This window comes from Bombina bombina, chromosome 3 (genome assembly GCF_027579735.1).
Source record: "Bombina bombina isolate aBomBom1 chromosome 3, aBomBom1.pri, whole genome shotgun sequence".
In the NCBI taxonomy this organism is placed as follows: Eukaryota; Metazoa; Chordata; class Amphibia; order Anura; family Bombinatoridae; genus Bombina; species Bombina bombina.
In genome coordinates, this window is record NC_069501.1 from 563,365,251 (window position 1) to 563,389,332 (window position 24,082).

A 24,082-nucleotide genomic window follows, 5' to 3' on the forward strand; every position below is an offset into this window, starting at 1 on the left:
GTTGCTTTATAGATACTCTTTAGCTGTAAAGAACACTCATAACCTCCATGTCAAAGGATTTTTTTTTACCTTTTAAACGACTCCAGTAAGGTTTCTATAGGCTATCCATAATCCTACACAGTTTTCCTTTATATACAGCAGCCAATGAGAACGTTCTTGGGCATGCCGTTCCCTTCCTACTACGCATGATCCGGATTCTTCCTGCCTTGTCAAAGCAGACAGACATCGCTTGCGCAGTCACATTTACAGGAAGCCAGGCATACAAGCAGAGAAGGAACACAGGCAAAATAAAGCTAATAGCTTCCATTTGGCTATACCTTTTTCTGCTAGATATATGGGAAAAAGTACCAACTTGGGGGTTGCCAATTGGGAGTCTTACTGGAGAAATTTTTAAAGCTAAAATATTACTTTTCTATAGCACTTACAAATGTTATTTATAGATAAACACTATCTGTTAGGCACACACTACCTATAACTGAATATTTACTGCCCCTTTAAGGCAATTTTCATGAAATTGTAAGGGCTTTTTTAAAAGTAGATTAAGCCGTAAAAATAATATTATTAACAATATAAGTTGAAGCCAAACACAATCACTAAGAAATCATCTTTTTATTATTTTAGCATCTGACTGGAAGGATGGAAGGAGACATGGTCGCCCATCAGATAACCACACACATCAAGGTATGTCCAGGTTTATATAAACATTGTTTTTTCATGGTAAGCATATACATATGGTAATGCAGTCTATATAATAGCATATGTGCAATTCACAAAAAATGGAAAATTCACATTGTGATGTATAGGCTATTGAATTTTACAATTCACATCTAAAGCGGTTTAAAGGTGATTTAAAAATGACTAATTTGTGTTTAGTGGTTTACACCACAGATTTGTAACCAGTATAAAGTTCTATTCAATTCCATCAGAGGGCGCTGTGTGATTTGTCTTGCATGGCAGAGAGTGACATTTTTAAATTCAAAGCCACCTAGGGCTGTCAGTTATCCTGTAACTTATGTAAAAAGAGTCATGCAACTTAAAAAATGTTATCAGAATTCCGACAGAGCATACCATTTTTTTTTTAATTTTTTTTAAAGTTTCTAGTTGTTAGATCCGACAGTGAGTCTGGAGCCTCTCTCTTCTTACCCAGTGTCTGCGGCAGCGTGGTCAGAGTTGCGCTGTGTGTAAAGAGGGACAGTTAGCTCAGTGCACTGACACCCTCTGATCAAACCCCTAGGTGTCCCAGGTGCGCTAATGGAATGGGATCTGCTGCTGCAGGAGCCAGGGGCTGCACTAAATGATTTTGTATCAGTACGCCTGGCTCCCTGAAGTTTTCCATGTTCATCAGGCTTCTAATTAAAAGTATAGTGTGCTCCTTAGTTCTCCTTTTATGATTTTTTTTAAGATCACCTTGGGCCTTGCTTTTTGCGCTAAGCCTTAATGGCAGGTGTTAAAAGGCTATAATGGACCTCATACAGTGCTTGGTTATTCTCGTATGATGATGTCCAAACTGTTCATGTTCCTGACCTATCTGCAGTTTCTGGACTATGTGATCTGGTTAACCCTCCTGTTAAGATATCTGGTGACCTGGCTGACTTTCTGGCTTTTAAACCTTGGAATTGTACCTGGAACTACATGATTGTTTTGCCTTATCATTCTGACGCCGGGTTTTGGACTGAGCCTCTGGCCTGTTTATTATCCTGCTAAGCTAACTACCTTTAGGAGCTGCTCATTCTCTGCAATACTGGTTCAGCCACTAAAAGAGTTAACTTTGTTTTTTGTTGCCTTATACTTCTATTATAAAATGTACTTAATTCTCACAGTATTCTTTGTTGAAGACAGTACTTAGGTATGTAGTATGCATGTGTCTAGAGCATTGTAGGGTATCAATTTTGCAAGAATGCTGCCATACAGTGCTCTAAACGTGCACACTTCTAAGCCTACCTACCTGCTTTTCAGCAAAGGATGCAAAGAGAACAAAGTATATTTGAACAGCTAGAAATCCTATGGCCACTCCAATACAATAGAAAACCAAGTTGCTGTTTGTGGGTTTTGTGTTTTGTTTTTTTTTTTGCTTCATCTTAAGGTAGCAGTATTTTAATCCATCAGAAAGCAGCATTAAAGTATGTTTAGAACAGCCTTAACCTCTTGAAAACTCGCTGTCTGCTTTGGGGTTGCATTTCTTGACTGTTTGAACATTTTGTTTCTTTAGATAGTGTACTGTCTAGGGACAGTGGCAAACCACTGAAACATATATATATTGTAGTCTGTAATAATATAAATAGAGGGGACATTTTCTGACCCTGCTCTTTGGTTGAGGAGAGGTGTGAGGCATTTATCACCTTTGTGCTCTGTACCACTGAACAGCCATGCGCCACTGCTGTTTGGCTGTTGCATTTGTCATGGCTCAGCTGTCTATTCCTGTTGTCTCTTCAATTCCCTACCTTTGTGTTAAAGGGATACTGGACCCCATTTCTTTCATGATTCAGACAGAGCATGAACAAAGAAAACTTGATAATAGGAGTAAATTACAAAGTTGCTTAAATTTGCATGCCCTATCTGAATCATGAAAGAAAAAAAAACTGTTTCAGTATCCCTTTAAGAATCAAATCAGTGCTGTGATTCTTCTGGCAACTAAAGCAATAATCATAGACCACAAAAGATTAAAATATCGAGCACAGATTTAAAAAGGGAGGAATAAAAAAGAAATCTAGAGGAAATTTGGGATATGGATCAAAAGTGCAAGAGATGGACAATGAGAAATGTTCAAGGAGCAGTCTGTGGAATAATTAACATATCCCCTCCTGAGTATTGGTAGCATTTTAATCCAGAAGAACTTTAATATAGATCTCTGTCAACTCATCTCAGCCATCTGTCTGATCAAATATATATATACACATACACACATACACACACACACACACACACACACACACACACACACACACACACACACACACACACATATATATATATATATATATATATATATATATATATATAAATATATATATATATATATATATATATATATATATATACATACACATACACATACACATACACACACACACACACACACACACACATACATACATACATACATACATACATACACACACATACCCACACCCACACACACACACACACACACAGTATATATAATCTGACAACTGCACAATGAAAAGATAAAAGTTTTAAGAGGATTTTTTTATTTGTAAAATATAACACTGGTTATTAGAACTCAACACTCAGTCTTTCACTCTTTGTATAAAGTGCTGGTACTCAGCAATAAATTGCTCACAGCATTTTGCTGTATTAGGATCAAGGGTGTCTTTTCTTGCACCTTCTCAAAAGTACTACAATAGAGTTACAGAATTTCTCTTTATTTACAAGGATTTTGTCTTTGACGGCTCATTCTATTTCCAGAGAAGTGTAACTGGGCTCAAAACCGCCATCCATCTAGGCTTTTTTTGTTTTGTTTTGTTTATTTCAAGCTACCCACATAGTAGTAGGGATGGGCGAATGTGCTGATATTTAAATTCATTTGGTGGAACAAATAGTCCTGTAGACATTCGTTTGGACAATTGTATGTTGATAAGAATGAAAAACCATTACATTTTGGTAATCAAATGATACTTTCATTTTCGAATGTTTAAAATGAAATTTAATATCCACATTTGAAATTTCAAATGTAACATTCATTTAACAAATACTATTCAGAAGTTCAATAGTTCAAGTGGTAGTCAACTTAGTAAATTGATACATAATAGATACAAATATATCAATTCGACTGTTTCTATTTCAAATATTGCTTAATTTGAATATTAAATTTTAAAGACAGCATTAGAAATACTATTACAAATATATAGATTAAAAGTTTTCGAATTCAAATATTGCATAGTTCGAATATTACTTGTAAAGAGAGCATTAGCAATACTATTACAAATATATGCTGTAGATTAAATTTTTTTTTTTAATTTGAATATTACATAATTTTTTCTTTCATGATTTAGGTAGAACATACAATTTTAAACAACTTTCCAGTAGGGCTGGGCGATATGGGGGAAAAAATAAAATTGCGATTTAAAAAACAAACAAACAAAAAAAAAATGTGATTGCGATTTAATCACGATTTTATTAAAAATGACTATAACACCTTAATTTTTCAATAAAACGTTTATTTAACACTACAGAATCTTACTTTACATGTTTCTCAATGTCCAATACACTCTAGGAGCATAAAAGTTAACACTTATAATTAGAGGAAAAAATATAAAAATAAAAAAAACTTGTTGTGCACTGCACCACTGTGTGCTACTACTGATGATTGATGATCCATCTTCTGGGAATCTACACTTGACTCAGCTAAATTTATATATTAAATAAATAATAAATATAATATTACATTTATCATCTATCTATCTAATAAATAACTCTATATATCATTCATCCTCTATAATCTATCTACTAGATAGATGATAGAGATAGAGCAGTACGTAGTAGATAATATTTATATGTATTTTGGTAATATTATGTTGAATATATTATATTTTACAATTCACTTCACAATACATCCTACAAGCAACGCTTAATGAACATTTATAAATAAAATATATTGTAGTATTGTAATATGTAATCAAACTCAATGTTAAGCGTCACAGAAGTTAAAAAAAAAAAATAAAAAAAAATCAGTAAGGCACTTTAAAGTTTTTTTACAATATTCACTTTATTGCTCACAACTTTGAGCTGTCCCACCACCACACCACCACTTGACGACCGCCACAACACTCCCAGACGACTCCCACACACTCTTCAATCTCTTCCAAAATGGTAGTTTTGTGGGCATTCTCAGGTCCGCCCACGGGCACACCCTGGTCCGCCTCTCATCCTCCCTCTCTGCCTCCGTTTTCATGACGATCTGAAGATTTTGTTTTTTTAAATTGCGTACTCTTTTAAAACCGCATCCGCGATTAATCGTGCAGCCCTACTTTCCAGTTTACTTCTATTATCAAAATTTGTTTTATTCTCTTGGTATCATTTGTTGAAGGAGCAGCAATGCACTACAGGTTTCTATCTGAACACATGGGTGGGCCAATGACAATCTGTGTGTGTGTGTGTGTGTGTGTATATATATATATGTATATATATGTATATGTGTATATATATATATATATATATATATATACACACACACAGCAGGTATTGGCAAGTGCACTCTCACTAACACTTTAGTTCCAAATGCCAGGGTGCTAGAATATGGAAATCAGGAGACAGCACTCACTGGTCTTGACAATACTGGATTTATTCAGTCACTGAATAAATCCAGTATTGTCAAGACCAGTGAGTGCTGTCTCCTGATTTTTATATATATATATATATATATATATATGCAGCCACCAATCAGCTGCTAGAACCTAGGTTTGTGGTTGCTCCTGAGCTTACCTAGATAAACCTTTCAGCAAAAGATAACAAGAGAAGAAAGCAAAATAAATAAGAAGTAAATTGGAAAGTTGTTTAAAATTGCATGCTCTGTCTAAACCATGAATGTCTAATTATGACTTTACTGTCCCTTTAATGTCACTAGATTTTTGCTCTTGATTTAGTAATACTGTTGATTTTGTGAATTTTGTCTCAAAGTTGTATCATCCATGAAAACAACATCTTTTAGGACCTAATACTGAAGTGTTAAAAGGTGTATTTCAGTGCTGCTGCTTAAAAAAAAACAGACTAGTGACACCTAGTGGCAGGCTGAGTGAATCTGTTTATTCCAGTGCTTTCCAAACTGTGTGTCGGGACACACTAGTGTGTCGGCAGCAGTGTGTAGGTGTGTCCCTGCTTCAGCACTTTTTTTTTTAAATTTCATTTTTTTTTTATATTGTTTTTTAGTTTCTGACTTTCCACCTGCCTGCTACACATATCACATGGTTGACACGTGATTGATACCTAGTGGGTCACAGATCATCTTAACCAATTGGCACAGCTCAGTGGGAACTGAAACTATTATCATTGGTGGATTTGGCGGCACATTGACTCCTGACTGCACTTGTAGTCTCCTTAATTTGCTCGTGACTGCAAGTGTAGTCAGTGAGTGGGACAGCAGTGTGTTTGCAGCGCGGGCAGTAGTCAGTTGGACTCGCAGAACTCTGAGGGTGGCAGCTTAAACGCTGAGCTGAAGTCAGAAGTCAGTGGGATTTTTTTGCAGCTAGCTCCCAGTAGTGCATTGCTGCTCCTGCTTTTGATATATGGATAGGAAGTGGAAGCTTAAAAATGCTTGATGATGAAATGCGAGTGTCTTTATCTAATATTCCACCAAATATTCAGAAACTGTTTATCCCATCAACCTCATACATCCCATTAAACTAGTAAGTAGCTATTGGTGTTATTAAACTTTTTTAAATTCTCGCAGATACTTACTGTTACTTGTATATACATTTTGTTATTATATAATTTATGTATGTGTCGTGTCTTTTAAAACAAGTTAGTTTAACCTCCTGTTTGCTAGTACAACTGAATTACTGTGTCGTGAAATGATGTAGGTTTAAAAAGTGTCACCAACATGAAAAGTTTGGAAAGCTCTGGTTTATTCTATACTATTTATATAATACTAGTCCTAAAGCCCGTTCATACGTGCCATTTTTTGCAGTACAGCAGTCCTACCCCTTGCGCTCTCTCTCTCCCCCTCTCTATTGCGCTCTCTCTCCCCCCCTCTCTATTGCGCTCTCTCTCCCCCCTCTCTTTTTCTCTCTCTCCCCCCTCTCTATTGCTCTCTCTCCCCCCTTTTTTTTCCTCTCTTCCCTCTATTTTGCTCTCTCTCCCCCTCACTTCTGCACTTTCCCCTCTATTTTGCTCTTCACCCTCTCTTTAGCTCTTTCCTATCTCTTTTTGTCTCTCCCCTCTTTCTATTTCTCTTCCCTCTCTCTTGCACAGACCGCACACGGCCACGCCCACATTCTCAACCGCCCACGGCCCCGCCCGACCACGCCCCCACCCCATCCGACCACGCCCACGCTCCCGTCCGGTCATGCCCACTTTCGCCACAACAGCATGTCAGGTAAGGCCAGGTGTGTTTGTCCTCGTGCTGTCTCTACTGCGCATGACAGCTTCAGACAAACTTGGCCTTTTATATAATAGGATACTTAAAGTATAGCAAAATACAGGGCACCAACCCAACAACTGGCACAAAAACAAAACTGGGCAAACATACATTGTTCAAATACAAGTTAATTAGATAACAGATGATGTGACTAATGTGCACCCAAACATATTGTTGTGAATATTTTGACAACCCAAATCTTTTTTTGCAGAAAAATTTGCATAGTTTATTTTTGTTGCATACCTAAAATATTATATTTGTACCCTTCCTACATCTTTTTTTTCCAAATGCTCCTTTTTAAGTTTTGCCACTTTAAGGTTTTAGTATTTAACAAAGCGTTTTCACAGATTTTATAGCCAAAACATATTTTTAATATATATATTTATTTATTTCACAGGATTAAATTTAAATGTTTTTTTCCCCCAGTAATATTGGTATTGCTCTACTTGCATAATTTATTCTGCAGCTGTAATAATGTATTATTTTTGTAAAGCTTATCTGAGTGTTATTCTTCGCAGGTCACTTCAGTTGGGAAAAATACCTGAAGGAGACGGGTTCCCAGCCAGCTCCACCTCACTGCTTTAGACAGGTAACAGTGCGGGTTTATGTGATATACTTTAGTGGCTCAAGTAAAAGATGATCCATGTGCCATGTCAATCTGAAGAAGTTTTCCTTCCATATTCCATAACACTATGTATGTAACTGTCCGTTTATGGTGGGTTGGAGAGACTCATCATCCTATAACTCCTTAAAGGAACATACTGGTTAAAATTTAAATGCACATAGATTTATTACATCTTTGAATACAAACATATTTGCAATATACTTGTATTGGCAAAAATACTTCTAGTAAAAGTTACCACTGTTTTAGTGTTATTTTTTGGTATTTTTCTCTGCACGTGCATGTAAAGCGTAGCTGGATACTCTCAGTGCACCAGCATTTTAAATACTGCAGCTGCTCAGAGCAGCAGTGGGGCTTGTATCATGCCCGCAATTAACTAATTGAGTCATTACCAGATGGTACAAGCACTTTAGGCTCTCTTAGCAAGTGCTGTGTTTAAAATGCTGGTGTATGGTGCATATTTAAATATACTTTTGAAACAGCTATAGCTTTTATTAGAAGCATTTTTGCTAATACATGTATATTACAAAAATTCTTATATTCAAAATTGAAATGTATCCATGTGAATTCCAATTTTGGCTGGAATGTCCCTTTAAGTCTGTGTAATCCTTTGTTAGATGTTATAGACTCTGTATCCTATTCTCCTGTTTGCAAATACTTTGTGACCATGTGGTGTGAGATGCCTTCTCCAGCCCTAGTAATTGATTTTTGTGTCACCCTGTGGTGGGAGAGACCTTCTCCAGGTTTAGTAACTCCTGTCTATGTCACCCTGTGGTGGGAGAGACCTACTCCAGGTTTAGTAACTCCTGTCTATGTCACCCTGTGGTGGGAGAGACCTACTCCAGGTTTAGTAACTCCTGTCTATGTCACCCTGTGGTGGGAGAGACCTACTACAGGTTTAGTAACTCCTGTCTGTCACCCTGTGGTGGGAGAGACCTACTCCAGGTTTAGTAACTCCTGTCTATGTCACCCTGTGGTGGGAGAGACCTACTCCAGGTTTATTAACTCCTGTCTGTCACCCTGTGGTGGGAGAGACCTACTCCAGGTTTAGTAACTCCTGTCTATGTCACCCTGTGGTGGGAGAGACCTACTCCAGGTTTAGTAACTCCTGTCTGTCACCCTGTGGTGGGAGAGACCTACTCCAGGTTTAGTAACTCCTGTCTATGTCACCCTGTGGTGGGAGAGACCTACTCCAGGTTTAGTAACTCCTGTCTATGTCACCCTGTGGTGGGAGAGACCTACTCCAGGTTTAGTAACTCCTGTCTGTCACCCTGTGGTGGAAGAGACCTATTTCAGGTCTACCCCAGAGACTGGGGTCTCTGAAAAAGTGAGATGGACAACTGTTGTCTCTAGAAAGGTAAGAACAGTAGAACAAATGGAAACTCCTAATCCTCTTCCATTGAAAAACTCCTATGTTGATCTTACTGCTGGCACCTGTGATGAGGGAAGAACAGCTTCTAGTAGTTCTGAAAGTGTAACAGGCAAGATTGCAGTCTGCAGAGGTAAATTTCACTGCATTTTACATATAATGGACTGATTCAAATAGCCAGATGCTTCCCACAGAGAGCAAAGGTGTTGGGAAAGCCTCCTCTCACAGTGAGGTTTAGTATGATGATACCTACCTCTGCTCTATGGTTTTCCTCATAACTTATCTTGAGACATGTTTAGGTGGCGTATACCAGCTTCTGAAAGCTGGGAAGCGATCATGCGCTAACAAGACTGAAACAGCTGTACTTATTAATCTCAGCTATGTTTTTAAATTATGGTAAATTGAGCAATAAGTTTTCGTATTATTCAAATTGTTGCGTATTCCTTTTGAATTATAAAATGATTACATTTGTAAATGCAATATCTTCTTTAAAAACTTGTTTTAATAACCCCTCCTGGCCGCCTCTGTGTAAAACATTGTTTCTTTCCTAAGATATGGTGAGTCCACGGCGTCCTCAATTACTGTTGGGAATATCACTCCTGGCCAGCAGGAGGAAGCAAAGAGCACCACAGCCAAGCTGTTAAGTATTACTCCCCTCCCCACAAACCCCAGTCAATATCTTTGCCTCCGTTCATGGAGGAGGTGAAGTTTTGATGTCTGAAGAAAATGGAAATTTTATTACAAGCCAGTTTATTGGTTTTAGCCGTACTCCATGTTAATCTTTTCCATAAGGGTTATACAGGAGGTTGTCAAGCAGTTAGAAACTTGTAAGGTGGGCCCTACTGTGTTTTCCTGACATTTTTGCTGCCCTAATATAAAAATTAGAGTAGGTTTACTCTGTTCTTTCTCTGTGAGGAACTGTGTCCTTGCATACCTAGTGAGCTGTCTACATGCCGGACAGCAGACTTGGCAGGTAAGTGCTTTTTCTTCCAGGTGGGGAGTTTAAGCACTTAAATATTTTCCTGCATATATTTCATTAAGGGACAAGGTAATCCTTAAGTAAGGATTAGTCGGGGCATGGAGCAGGCACTGCATACAATGTGACTATGTTAACCTTTTTGTGTGGGGTTAATTATTTTTATTAGAGACATTTTCTGGTGGAGACTTATTGATATTCTCTTTGAAAAGCTACTGCTATTGGGCTGCTCTTAGTAAAGAGAGTTTATGATCTATGGATTTTTTTGTTGTCAACTTAGCAGTGGTTTCGTTAACCGCTATTGATTCCTCAGGGGCTGTGTGTTGAGACATTGTCAGTACGTTAGAAGTGGCGTACCTGGAAGTAGGTTACTTTCACGACATCGCGGGCGCAGCAGCTTGTTCCCGATCACGTGACACTGTCGACTTTAGTAGAAGATGGAGCGGTATCGGCTGCAAATAAGTTGAGCTATTATCTGGAGTCTGGCTGTTCATTGTGAGGAAGCTCAGTCAGATTAAGGAGCAGGTAGGCGACTCAGCTAAGACTGAGGTGTGGCGTTCCCTGAGGTTGATTATTTTGAGCGTACTATCGCTCGGTTGTTTATTAAGGGTTTTTATTGAAAGACTGCTTTAAATCATATACCTCAGCTAGTAAGTGGCAGTGCTACCTAGCAATCGCTGTTAATTTCTTGTCAGGTGGAAATTATATTCGATAGCATCATGTCTGATGTAGAGCAAGATTCTGCATGATTGTCTTTTGTGTTTAGAAGCACAGATTGTGGAACCTATGCAATTCTGTTCCTCATGTGTTAAGAGGACGTTACTATGTAAAGAAAATATTTCCTTAATACAGGGAGAGTCCACAGCTGCATTTCTTACTTGTGGGAAATGCTGAACCCGCTCACCAGGAGGAGGCAAAGGCTTAAATACCTCCCCCACTTCCCTTATCCCCCAGTCATTCTTTTCCTTTCGTCACAGGAGGTTGGCAGAGAAGTGTCAGTAGATTTCGGAGTAGTTCCTTATGAAGGGTATCTACCCTTCGAAATGGGACTGGAGTTTTAAGTAGTCCTGTCAGCCTCTAAGTGAGAGCATTGATGAAAGTTAGTCTGGAGAGGCAGGGGGAGTCTTTCTGCGAACCCAAACAGACTCATATTAACAGTTCCTAAGCAATCAGTGTTGATGAGTTTCACTGCCTGCTTTTTATCACTCAAGTCCATGTCGGAAGCGATGCTGCAGTCTGTTAAACTTGAAGGACCATGTTTCTGTTCCACGGCATAGATTCCGGTAAGATCATTTAATTTTTAAATCGTATGTTAACGCTAGAAGACAGGGTCACAGTGGAACTCCTTTATCTTTATGGAATCAAGGGTTAATATTTCCTGAGGGGGATTGTTGAACAGTGGGGGGGGGGGGGGTGAATCATATTTGTTTTATGTGATTTTTGCTGCTTTATATGTGTGAGATGCTTTGGGCTCATAGGCTGATATGGAACGTACAGGTTGCCTTTTTTTCTTGAGAGTGGCGCAGTTTTATTAAACTTGGCGCGCTTTCACTTTAGCAGGGGGGGGTCCTGCATTGCGCACCATGTGACCGGGAGTGGTCACGGTTTCCATTTCCTATTCCTGACCGAGTGACTGCGGAGAGAAGTGTCTCTATACTGTCTGGGTCATAGGAGGTGGTGAGCGCCCCAGCCATTGGGGGTATAGGTGCCGGTTGTTTTGAATTAAATAGGGTTACCTAGTTATGTAGGAATCTGAATTTTTGGAGGGTGGTCCCTCTACGACAGAATTTGATACCTGTGTATATTTTGAGGAGTAGATTATAAAATAAGATTAGAGGGCGCTTTAAAAAAGCTAAAGATATAAAATAAGATTAGAGGGCGCTTTAAAAAAGCTAAAAGCACGTTGTCTATTCACAGTGCACCCGATCGCGATATTAAAATCAATGTACCACGCTCCCACTCTGGTCTGGTAGCGGGAGCGAGCTACATCGATTTTAACAGCGCGATTGGGCCGGCTGTGATTAGACAGCGTGCCCAGATGCGCTTAGGAGAAGAAAACAGACCCGCTCAGTAGAGCCAAGAGCAGTGTTCTGTTTTCTTTGCGTGATATCTTTTTAACTATTCACTTTTGAAATCTGGAGCAAAGCTAATGTTATATAATTCTGCACTATGTGCAGAATTATATCACATTATTCCCTAGGTTTACTGGCCCTTTAAGATGACAAAAGAAATTGTTAGGTAGACATCTGGAACCTCTATTTTCTTCTATTGTTTCCTCAAATGGTACCTACGGTCACTCTTGGACCTAATAAAGCTTATATAATCTAGAGGATAAGTAGAATTTGAGTGGTCCTTTCAGACCTGAATAATTGAAACAGTATAATGAATATAGTGTAAATACAGCGGGCCAAAGCCACTCTGATGTCCTAAAAGAAGACAATGTATACTATAGAGGCTGTCAGGATATATAGGGAACAAGAGGAGATTAAAACAAATTGTGGTTAACTATTTTGTTGTAGAGTAAATTAAACGGCTGTGAGAACTTATCCCCCTTTTTGCGGAAGGGATAGGGTAATAGATGGGCCAAATAAAATAAACTAGTAGCCTAGCAGGGTCTGTTTATATTCCCTATGTAATTATAATAAGTTTAATAGCCTACTGAACCTAATGACTAGTAGGGCCCAGGGTGATTGTCATCTAAATCAACCGGCTAGTCCAGAATAAGATTATGTAGCTATGGTTTCCATAATTGCCTATATATTTGATTAGTATCTAAAACTGCATAGCTGTATGTTCCAGAACCTATAATCATTTCAAGTAATAGAGTATGGCTGAATATGGTCAAAATTAGTTCTAGACTGATGTGTAGCCCCTTACTGGTTGAGATGAAAATAGGAATACAAAGATAAAAGGGGGTGAGAAAAGCATATATGCTTGGTTCTAGTTTGAATACGGCTATAAAGCTAAAGGGCTCTCTGGTGGTCATTATATACATATATGGGAATGCAATATACATAGCTAACCAATGAGTTTTGACTTCTATATCCCAACATTTCATATATGAGCAAAATAACGATTTGCAGAGTGTGATCTGATAACCACCTATTAAATGATGTAAACACAAGGTCCTGGTAGTCAAATAGAACACAACATAAGTTAACTCAACAATCAAACCAAAGTGATCAGCATATATACACTTAAAAGTGTGACTTAATAAACTGACTCTGAATCCTCCACACACATAAACCTGACTGTCTCTGCCTCAACGGGGGCCCAGAGAAAGTGGATTGAACTGCAGGTCAGCTGTAAATAGTCACTAGCTTTCAGAGTACTAGCTCAATATTAAGGGAAACAAAGCAGAGGTAAACAAAAAGACTGCATATCCCAGATATATATGAGGCCTTTATCCTATGCCAATTCTGTGTTGACACAGTGTTCCTGGGATAAAGTCTAGAGGGTTCAATAGTGTGTAGATTGTAGGCTGCCGTTTGGCTATATAGTCAGGGGAGTAACCATTAACAGTAACTCTTACCATCCTCCATAGCAAGAGGTCACTAAAGATTGCACCCTGAGATATACTGTACTTAAGTCCCATTTGTCACCCGGGAGACCAGCCGCATCTCCCCATGCTTTGGTTGAGAACAAGTTCGTATTTGTTTTAGTCCTGTTCTCAGGAGTAGCAAGAGGAATTGGAATATAGCCACTATCCCGCTGCTGATTAGCCTGTATGTCACTCGGTTCCCCAGCACGCATGTGGTTGAGGTCCCTGGTTGGTTACTGCACGGCCTGGGATTTAATGAAAGGGCTGTTATCTTCAGATTGTTTGCCGTAGTTTTGCATGTCTGACCTTTTAGTCTTACAGGTGACATCATCCTCCTCTGCGTGCTGCAGACGTGCCAGAAGTGATAGTTGGTTGAAGCGTCTCAACATTTTATTTTCAAAGTCAGCTAGTAGGGTCATTATCGTTGCGTAGCTTTCTGCCTCCATTACAACAGAAATTAACTGAGAGCATCCGTTTAGTAGAATACACTAAGAGATTTTGTGCTGATAACCCTCAGCACGGGGGGGGGGGGGGGGATCTGTAAAGCCTACAGTAATGTGTCACAAGAAGGCTTAACGGTCTGGAGTGTGTAGAAGAGATATGCCTCAAAAAATCGGTGTTAGTTCAGAAACTGACAGAAAGATTTTCTTAGCTGGATTTATCAAGTTATGCATCTGCAGTTTGTAGAAAAATGGCTATTTTAAAATCACTGTTCTTATTCTGCCAACCATGATGGCTGCTAGACACGCCCCCCCACCCCGAGGGACATCTTTCTCAATCACCCATGGTGGTTTTGACTATGGTCGCAAGTCAGGGGGGTGAGGGCGTACCAAGAGGGGGCCCATGGACTAAGGAGTTTTCTCCCGAGTAGCTTTGTATCTTCAGGCAATCTCTTTGCTCTGAAGGTTTAGTCTACTGGGTTTACCCCATTGTATAGACTCTAGTCAGTCTTACTCTCGGTGGCTTAGATCTCCATCGGAGAACGAGCAAATCCCTATTGAGGGTAGCATCTAGGTTTTGGTAGTGGGCGGAGGCCCAACTACTGCTCGCTGTCAGCGATCCACTCTCCGGGATGGTCACCTGGGTTGGATGGTCTCTACAGTTTTTCCCTTTTAATGGGGATAAGGAATCCATTCAAGGGGTTTCGGATATTTGTATCTGGTAAGGGACGCGGATGGAAATCTCAGCCGTCCCGTCTCTTTACCAAGTTACCCACAGATGGGTCATGGTTCAGGAATCCTCATGCGGAGCTAATGGATGCTTTAATGGTCCCTTGGAGGTTCAATACAATTCTTCCTAATCGGCCATATCACTCTTTCCTCTAGTGGTGGCTCGAACCTATAAGGAGCAGGCGTCGGAGATTCTGATTGCTCCGTTGCTGCCGCGAAGTTGGGGGTCGCGATTTAGGGGGGTGGCCTATTCTCCTCCAGAAAGGTTGCTTGTCACAGGGATCAGATGAATCAAGGCCCCTTTGCTTGTCAAATCTTTTCTCTTTGAGGTGGACTGCGAGATGTCGCTTGGTCCTAGCCAAGTGAGGGTTTTTCTGAGAGGTTATGGCCCTTTCAAGCGCATAAGCTGGTCCGTTGTCATCTTTCTCATGGTGTGGAGGTCACCTGCTGGTGCACTAATCTAGTTTGCTAGAACTCTTCCTTCCTCCAGGTTGGTCTGGAGAAGGGCCCTTTAGCTAGTTACATGTTGGGACAAGTTGGCCCTGTTGGTTTTTTTTGTTACACCTGTGACTAGGCAGGTGTGTTTATCGGCTGCTCCCCCTTGGAGCTTAGATCATCTTCTTAAGTTTTGCATGGGACTCCTTTTTGTACCTATGCATGAGGTTGACGTTAAGTTTATCTTAGTGACCCTTTTCTGCCTACTTAGGGCTTCTGCATGCAGAAGTTTCTGAGATTATGGCCTTGCCAGGCGGCCATCCTTATCGGGTGTTCCTCGATAATAGGGTTGTTCTATGAACCTAGTTAGGTTTTCCTCCTAAGATTGTGGCAAATCACAACTTCAATCGGGAACTGGTGGTCCATTTCTTATGTCCTATTTTTCTTCTTGAAGGAAAGTTTACTACAGAGTATGGAGTCGTACCTTGGTGTTCTATCTTCAGGCTGCATGGGGATAGACATATTTTATCTGTTTATCTTTTTAGCTGAGTAGTGTCATCCGCTTGATATGAGACAGCGGGACTCAAGCCTCCTCAGAGAATCTTGGCTCATTCTATAGGAACAGTGACGTCCTATTGGGCCTCTTTTTCCTAATTTCTACAGTGTTTGCTTCTGTTGAAGCAGCCTTCGGGAGAAAGGGATTTGCAGGCTGTGGTGCCTTCAGATGGGGGCCGCCTCTCTTTTGCCCTCCGTTGGCATTCAGTGTCCTCTTGAGCTTGGGTATAATTTCCCACAAGTAAGGAATGCAACTGTGGACTCTCCCTGTATTAAGAAGGAAAACATAAATTATGCTTACCAGATAATTTGCTTTCCTTCTGTACAGGGGGAGTCCATAGCTCCCGCCTGTGTTCTCCGATGGGCGGCCCTAAATTTTAATATGTTCTTCTGGCACCTTTTTCACCCTATTTCTCCTACGGTTCCTTGTTCCCTCGGCAGAATGACTGGGGGAATTGGGGTAGGTATTTAAGCCTTTGGCTGGGGTGTCTTTGCCTCCTCCTGGTGGCCAGATTCAGTATTTCCCACAAGGAATGCAGCTGTGGACTCTACCTGTACAGAAGGAAAGGAAATTATCTGGTAAGCATAATTTTTTTTTATAGTTGAGCCTAATGTCTCTCAGGATTATGCTGTTCAGGTAATTCCACAGCCTTCTCCTGTAACATCCCAAGCCTCAATATTGTCACATGCAGTGCCCTGCGGTTCTTCTATAACTCCTAGTGGAGTATATTTGAAGGCGGAGATTGCCGCACAAGTTTCTTCTGCGGTTTGGGTGGCATTGGCTGCTTTTCCTATGTAGTAAGGTTTTTGATTCTAGTAATGTTTCTCAGATGGTCCTTCCTCTTAAGTCTGATGAGGAAGATTCGTCAGGACTTTGTGAGGGAGAAATTTCAGATTCAGACAGTGTAATTCCTTCTTCTGAAGCTGAGGGGGTTTCCTTCAGATTTAAGCTTGAACACCTTTGTTTATTGTTAAATGAGTTTTTGGCTACCTTGGACAACTCAGATACTCCTGTCACTGTCCACCCTAAGAAATCTAGTAAGCTTAATAGTTACTTTGAGGTTCCCTCCTCCTTATGAGGTTTTTCCGGTTCCAGACCGTGCTCTGAATATTATTACTTATTATTATTATTATTATTATTATTATTATTATTAATGGGAAAAGCCCAGGGTATCGTTTTCTATTTTTAAGAGGATGTTTCCAATAGCTGACTACATACAGGAACCATGGCACATGGTCACTAAGGTAGAAGGGGCCATTTCTACTCTGGCTAAGAGGACCACTATTCCTATTGAGGATAGCTGCTCATTTAAAGATCCTATGGACAAAAAGCTGGAGGTGTTTTTGAAGAAGATATGTGTCCATCAAGATCTTTTATGGCAACCTGCAGTGTGTATTGCCACTGTAACAAGTGCTGCATTGTACTGGTTTGACGCCTTATTTGATTCCCTCCAGGTAGAGACCCCTTTGGATGAGATCCAAGACAGGACTAAGGCTCTTAAGTTAGCTAATTCCCTTATCTCTGATGCTGTTCTGGATTGAAAATCGAGCGCCAAGAGACAGATTCCCCTATAGCTCTGAACAAAGGCTATCTAGCTTGCCTGCAAGAGGTAAATGGTGAAGGTGTGTGTTCAGAGTGCCTCAATTAGGGCCATGTGACTAAGAATCAAATATTGTGAAGTATGTAAAGTAAATGTTGTGAAGTGGATAAAGTAAAGTAAATGGTAGTGACGGTAGTCTTGATAAACAATCGAATAGTTTAATTATAAAACAATGTATTCAAATTATGCAATCGTAAATAAAGATTAAAAATATAGTCGAATTTATACAAGAATAAAAATTGTGGATCCACAATATACAGTAGACAATAAAAAGCATAAAAACAATGTGGGTAAGCTGGATTGAAATTGTCCAACTAATTGACTGGACCTTATATTGGTGATACACAATAAATTATGTGTCTGTTACTTGAGACCCTGAAATTAATAAGATCAGGGCTGTGTGGAATGTAGTGATGTAAGAGTGATGGAATGCGGATTGCTCTGTAGCGGCTTATAGTCAGCAGGAAGAAAAAAGCCAGCTGGTGATTCTTGTAGAATTACAGCTTAAGTGGGCTGTGACTTAGTTGAGGGTTACAACTTGGGGGAGCTGTAACTTGGTTTAGAGTGAGCCTGTGAATGATTCCAAAATTGTGTCAAACTGATCAAATGGAAAAAAGATCAAAAGATCAAAAGACGTGAAAAATAAGGGGAAAATGACTAGTGAATGTCGCAGAAAGTGTCACAAAAAATGTCACAAAATATCACAAAAAATGTGTATCACAAAATGTCACAAAAAATTGTTGTGAAGAGAAGTGTTCACAAGTTGAAAAAGTAAATTGTAATCCAATAGTGAAATGCAGTCAATACTGAAAATTTGAAAGATGAAATAAAACAACCTTTTTTCTTGATGGTGAGAATCCTTCTTAATTTCAGTTGTTGAGAACCCCCGTGATGGATCCTGATGATCTCCCAGTTAGTGGTGGTGAGAATCTTTGCAAATGGATCCTATTGGTCTCTGAGTAATTGTTCTGATGGCCTAAAAAATAAATATTGATAGTGTAGATTGTACAGGTATTAGTGCTAGATTGAAAGTATGCTTACCAGCTCTTAGTCAACACGTTTCAGCCACATCTAGAAAGGCCTAGATGTGTCCGAAATGCGTTGACTAAGTAATTTTCGTTCCTTTCATAACTTCAGAGGTAAGTCTTCCCCTTCCTCATCTAAGCAGGAATGGTCCAAGCCTTCTTGGAAGCCCAATCAGTCTTGGAACAAGGGAAAGCAGTCAAAGAAGCTTGCAGCTGACTCTAAATCAGCATGAAGAGTTTGCCCCCGATCCGGGATTGGATCAATCAAGTGGGGGGCAGACTTTCTCAGTTCTCTCAAGCATGGATACGAGATGTCCCAGATCCTTGGGCCATGGACATAGTATCCTAGGGTTACAAATTAGAATTCAAGACCTTTTCCCCCCAGGGCCAGGTTCCACCTCTCAAGATTATCTGCAGACCAGATAAAAAGAGAGGCGTTCTTGAAATGTGTGCAGGATCTTTCCTACCGGGGAGAGAGAGTTCCAGTACTGAAACAGGGTCTAGGGTTCTATTCCAATCTGTTCATGGTTCCCAAAAAGGAGGGGAGTTTCCGACCAATTCTAGACCTAAAGTGTCTAAACAAGTTTCTCAGAGTACCGTCCTTCAAGATGGAGACTATCCGTTCCATTCTTCCTTTAGTGCAAGAGGGTCAGTTCATGATGACCATAGACCTGAAGGATGGGATCATCACAAATTCCTGAGAAGGTAATTGGTCTGATGATCGCTTCCATGGACATCCATTTCTTTTGCTCAATTCCATTTGAGAGCTCTACAGTTATGCATGCTCAGTCAATGAAATGGAGGCCATTCAGATTTGTCTCAGAGGATAGATCTAGATCAGTCAACAAGAGAATCTCTTCCGTGGTGGCTTTCTCAGGAGCATCTGTCACAAGGAACATGGTTTCGGATACTCCCCCTGGGTGATTGTGACCACGGATGACAGCCTTCTAGGCTGGGGAGCTGGCTGGGACTCGTTAAAGGTGCAGGGACTCTGTACTCAGGAGGAGTCTGCTTTTCCCATAAACATCTTGGAGTTGAGAGAAATTTACAATGCTCTGATGGCTTGGCCTCAGTTGTCCTTAGCCCGATTTATCAGGTTTCAGACGGACATCACCTCAGTAGCTTACATCAATCACCAGGGAGAAACTCGGAGTTCCTTAGCCATGAGGGAGGTGACTCTGATTATTCAGTGGGCAGAAGCTCACAATTGATGTCTATCTGCCATCCACATTCCTGAGCAGTCAAACTTTTCATCCCGGGTAGTGGGAGGTGTTCTCCAGCTTAATCCTCAAATGGGGGGTGCCAGCAGGGCCATCTTTAACACAGGGCAAAAGGGGCAGCTGCCCAGGGTCCAGTCTGTTGAGGGGCCCAAGAGTCCTAAAAAAAATATTTTTTTTTTGGTTCATGCCAGACTGATGATGTAATGTGACATGGGGGGCACACACAGTCAGTCCTAATACTGTCACAGTCAAACATCCTCTGCTTACATTTATTTGTGAGAAACTGTGACAGACTGTGCTGGTGTCATGTGACATGCCAAGCTAGTGCCATGTGCTGTTTTAGATGTGCACTGTTGAGTACTGAATGCTAAGCCCTAACTCAGCATCCAGCCAATCCCACTGCATCAGAAAAGGTCCTGCTGGGGTTACCACTGTTACCAGGTAACTGCTCTAGTGTTGGGGAATGTTTCTGGGTAGGGCTGACTGTAGGCGCATGCAGCAGAAAGCTGGAGCGGCAGGCACGTGAGGATTTGAGCATCTGTTCTGCTCTCTTCAGTCTTGAGGCTGTGTGACTCGTCTCATACTGCATCCATGCAGCCTTGGACAGACAGCATCCAGTCTGCTGGCCCCCTTAGCCCGGCTCTATCTGCTGTGGTCCTAAGATCAACTAACTGACGTTTGTTAGGGGAACAGTGCTTTGTAGAAAGGTGTCAGTGGGAAGAATAAGTGAGTGCACACACGCCCCTCCCCATGCAGCATCATCTAGTGCAGGGTGAGAGGGAACTTGTTCCTAGCAAAAAAAGTTACATATGCTGCTGTGGCTGATGTATAGTGTCATGCTGATACTTCACACATTAGGTTAAGTTTATTTTTCTAGTTTTTTTTTTCTCCGTTTGAGCCAATACATTCCATAGATATGAAGTTGTTATCTTGGAAGGTTCTGTTTCTTATGGCTATCTCTTCTGCTCAAAGAGTTTCAGAACTCTCAGCTTTGCAGTGTGATTAGCCTTATCTTTCATGCCGATAAGGCGGTTCTTTGTACTATTTTGAATAGAAATACTAATTAGGAAATTGTTGTTCCTTCTCTATGTCCAAATCCTTCTTCTCAGAAGGAACGTTTATTGCACAATTTAGATTTTCGCCAGTCTACTGCCTTGTTTGTTTCTCTGGGAAACGTAAAGTTCAGAAAGCTACTGCTACTTCTCTTTCTCTCTGGTTGAGAAGTGTATTTTGTTTTGGCCTATGAGACTGCTGGACAGCGGCCTCCTGTGAGAATTACAGCTCATTCCACTAGGGTTGTTTCCTCTTCTTGGGTTTTCGAAAATGAAGCTTCTGTGGAACAGATTTGCAAGGCTGCAACTTGGTCTTCTCTGGTTCTTCAAGCGGTGGTGCCTTCTATGTAGGTCTACCTGTCTTGTCCCTTCCTTGTCCCCCGTGTCCTCTAGCTTGGGTATTGATTCCCAATAGTAATTGAGGACGCCGTGGACTCACCATATCTTAGGAAAGAAAACAAAATTTATGCTTACCTGATAAATTTATTTTTTTCAGGATATGGTGAGTCCACGGCCCGCTCTTTGTTTTAAGACAGTTTTTTTTTTTACTAAACCTCAGGCACCTCTACACCTTGTGTTACTCCTTTTTTTCTCCATTACCTTTGGTCGAATGACTGGGGGTTCCAGCTTGGATTTGGTGCGCTTTGCCTCCTCTGGCCAGGAGTGATATTCCCAACAGTAATTGAGGACACCGTGGACTCACCATATCCGGAAAGAAAGAAATTTATCAGGTAAGCATTTATTTTTTATTTTTTTGACTGGTGGGTGGTGCAGCTAATAGCAAGTGCACCATATATGTGTATTGAAGTGCTGACTGTGCATGCGATCCGTTTGTAAAATATCCATGCCAGAGGGCGCATCAAAACACATAAATGGGGCAGGTGGTGATTTTCCAATCGGCTGCACCACCCACCTGTTAAAATTGTTTTACATGGAGGTGGCCAGGGGAAGGGGTTTAGAACAGGGGGCATAAAGATTTTAAATAATATATGGAGTTTACAAATGTAATTCTAATTCCTGTTGAGCAATATTATTAAGAACCTTTTTTAGTAAGTATACTGCATTTGCTCACTTTAATTTTAAAACCACCAAAAGTAGCAGTTTGAGGGAATCCAGTTTTAAAATATAGATGTTCTCTGAAAAATATCACCTAATATATTTGTATTTGCATATGCAATACAATGATCCATTTTAAGTGGATACCAATAAAAAAATGAAACATTGTACAGTTTGACTATCATTTACTTCTATTTTTGTACATTGTTTTCTTTGTTTAGTAAGTTTCTCTTGCATTTTGCAGCAACATCTCAAAGTGAAGATTTAGAGGGTTAAATTGATATGGAGTGAGCTGTGAGGAAACTTTTTAAACAAGCTCAAGTAACACCCTTGTCTAATCTGCTTTACCGACCCTGCAAAAAATGTTTACAAATCTGTTAATATAAAATAAAACTTTAATCCCAAATACTCCCCAATACACAAAGCTTACATGGTATATTTATGTTGGGTATTATATTGCAGTGATTTTTTTTCTTGTACATAAATTTAGGAAAGACCTCTTAGGGTGGTACAGATCTTTTGACTTTTCTTAAAAAATTAAAAGAAAACTTTGTTGAATCCCATGACAGGTAGCTCAAGTCTCTAAACTCTTGTTAAGTCTTGTATACCCAGAGATCTTTAATAAGTCTAGGCCTGCTTCTTTCTCGCCTTTCCAGTCATGCTCTCCCCCATCCAATGATTACAAGATAGGGATGAAGTTAGAGGCACAGGACCCCAGGAACACAACCTCCACCTGTATTGCCTCTGTGGTGGGTCTCACAGGAGCTCGTCTCAGACTGCGGCTGGATGGGAGTGACAACAAGAATGACTTTTGGAGGCTGGTGGACTCCTCTGAGATCCAGCCCATTGGGACTTGTGAGAAGAGTGGTGGCATGTTACAGCCTCCTCTGGGTGAGACTGATGTGTAATTATGTCCCTATAACCATATCTAAATTGTATCTTTATAAATAACCTTAGTTTTCTAGTTAGCACTTAGAATTCTGAACCATGTGGTCCAAGTAATGTCCAAGTGTTGCTTAAAAGAGCAGCAGGTAGATTAGTTTATTTATACTCAATCAGCATTTATTTCGTAATCAGTATATATAAGTATATAATGCAGTTTATGGAGTAGCATGTTTGTTGTTTTGCATAAATTACCTACCATGCTGTTCTGCCTACAGGTTTTAGACTCAATGCATCATCCTGGCCAATGTTCCTTTTGAAGACACTAAATGGAGCAGAGATGGCACCTGCCAAAACATTTCATAAGGTAAATTTCCATCCCAAGATTCTAACTGTGTCCTTACCTGTAAGTGTGTGACTGCTCTTTGTAGACCATGTAGGACATATCTGACCTCTAAACTTCCATCAATGGACCTGTTCTTATTCATTAGCTTTTGCCATGCAGAAACCTTATATATAACACACATAATTTAGTTGTTTTCTTTTTTTGCAAGGTTATGCAGGGTTTTTTTCATACCCTGTCACAGAAACAAAATATACACAGTCAATGCAAAATGGAAACATGCCGATTAATTACCGTAGTTCAGTCTTAGTGATGACTGCCCTAATAGGATTGAACACAGGCTTTTTCCCTTAAAGGGACACTGAACCCACATTTTTTTCTTTCGTGATTCAGATAGAGCATGACATTTTAAGCAGCTTTCTAATTTACTCCTATTATCAATTTTTCTTCATTCTCTTGGTATCTTTATTTGAAATGGAAAAATGTAAGTTTAGATGCCGGCCCCCTGGGTTGTCCTTGCTGATTGGTGGACAAATTCATCCACCAATAAAAAAGTTCTGTCCAGAGTCTGAACCAAAAAAAAGCTTTGATGCCTTCTTTTTCAAATAAAGATAGCAAGAGAACAAAGAAAAATTGACAATAGGAGTAAATTAGAAAGTTGCTTAAAATGGCATGCTCTGACAGACTCAGTAAGTAATTGCCCTTTTAAGGAAGTAACAACGTCATTTAAATATCTAGGCATTAATATTCCAGTTAACCCGAGGGATCTATATAAACTTAACATCTCAGCAACTCTGTTAATTATATACGAGAAATTAAAAACTTGGACTAATTTACCAATTTCTCTATCTGGGAGAATTGCACTCTACAAGATGGCTCTTCTCCCAAAACTCTTATATGTATTACAAAATATCCCCTTATTTATCTATGAAAAAGATATTCGATCATTAAACTCGGCAGTTAGAAACTTCCTTTGGCAAGGAAAGAGGTCTAGGATATCAATCCCCAAGCTTTCAGTGGGAAAAGAATATGGAGGACTAGCTCTCCCAGATATAAGATTCTATAATCTAGCTTTTCTGGCGCGAACGATAACAGACTGGCTATGTACCAAAAACTATGTAACTAACATCCTGTTGGACGAAA

General features: G+C 40.0%; 1 protein-coding gene across 3 annotated transcripts in view; it reads left to right on the forward strand.

The window, feature by feature from the left end:
- The window catches only part of SCMH1 (Scm polycomb group protein homolog 1), a 70,667-nt gene that overhangs the window by 29,415 nt on the left and 17,170 nt on the right, over positions 1-24,082 (forward strand). For all 3 annotated transcript variants that reach the window (XM_053707098.1, XM_053707099.1, XM_053707097.1), the window contains 4 exons: positions 622-681; positions 7,612-7,682; positions 22,371-22,605; positions 22,875-22,963. In XM_053707098.1, the coding sequence (XP_053563073.1) occupies positions 622-681; positions 7,612-7,682; positions 22,371-22,605; positions 22,875-22,963 (455 nt within the window). The remainder of the gene's footprint in view (positions 1-621; positions 682-7,611; positions 7,683-22,370; positions 22,606-22,874; positions 22,964-24,082) is intronic.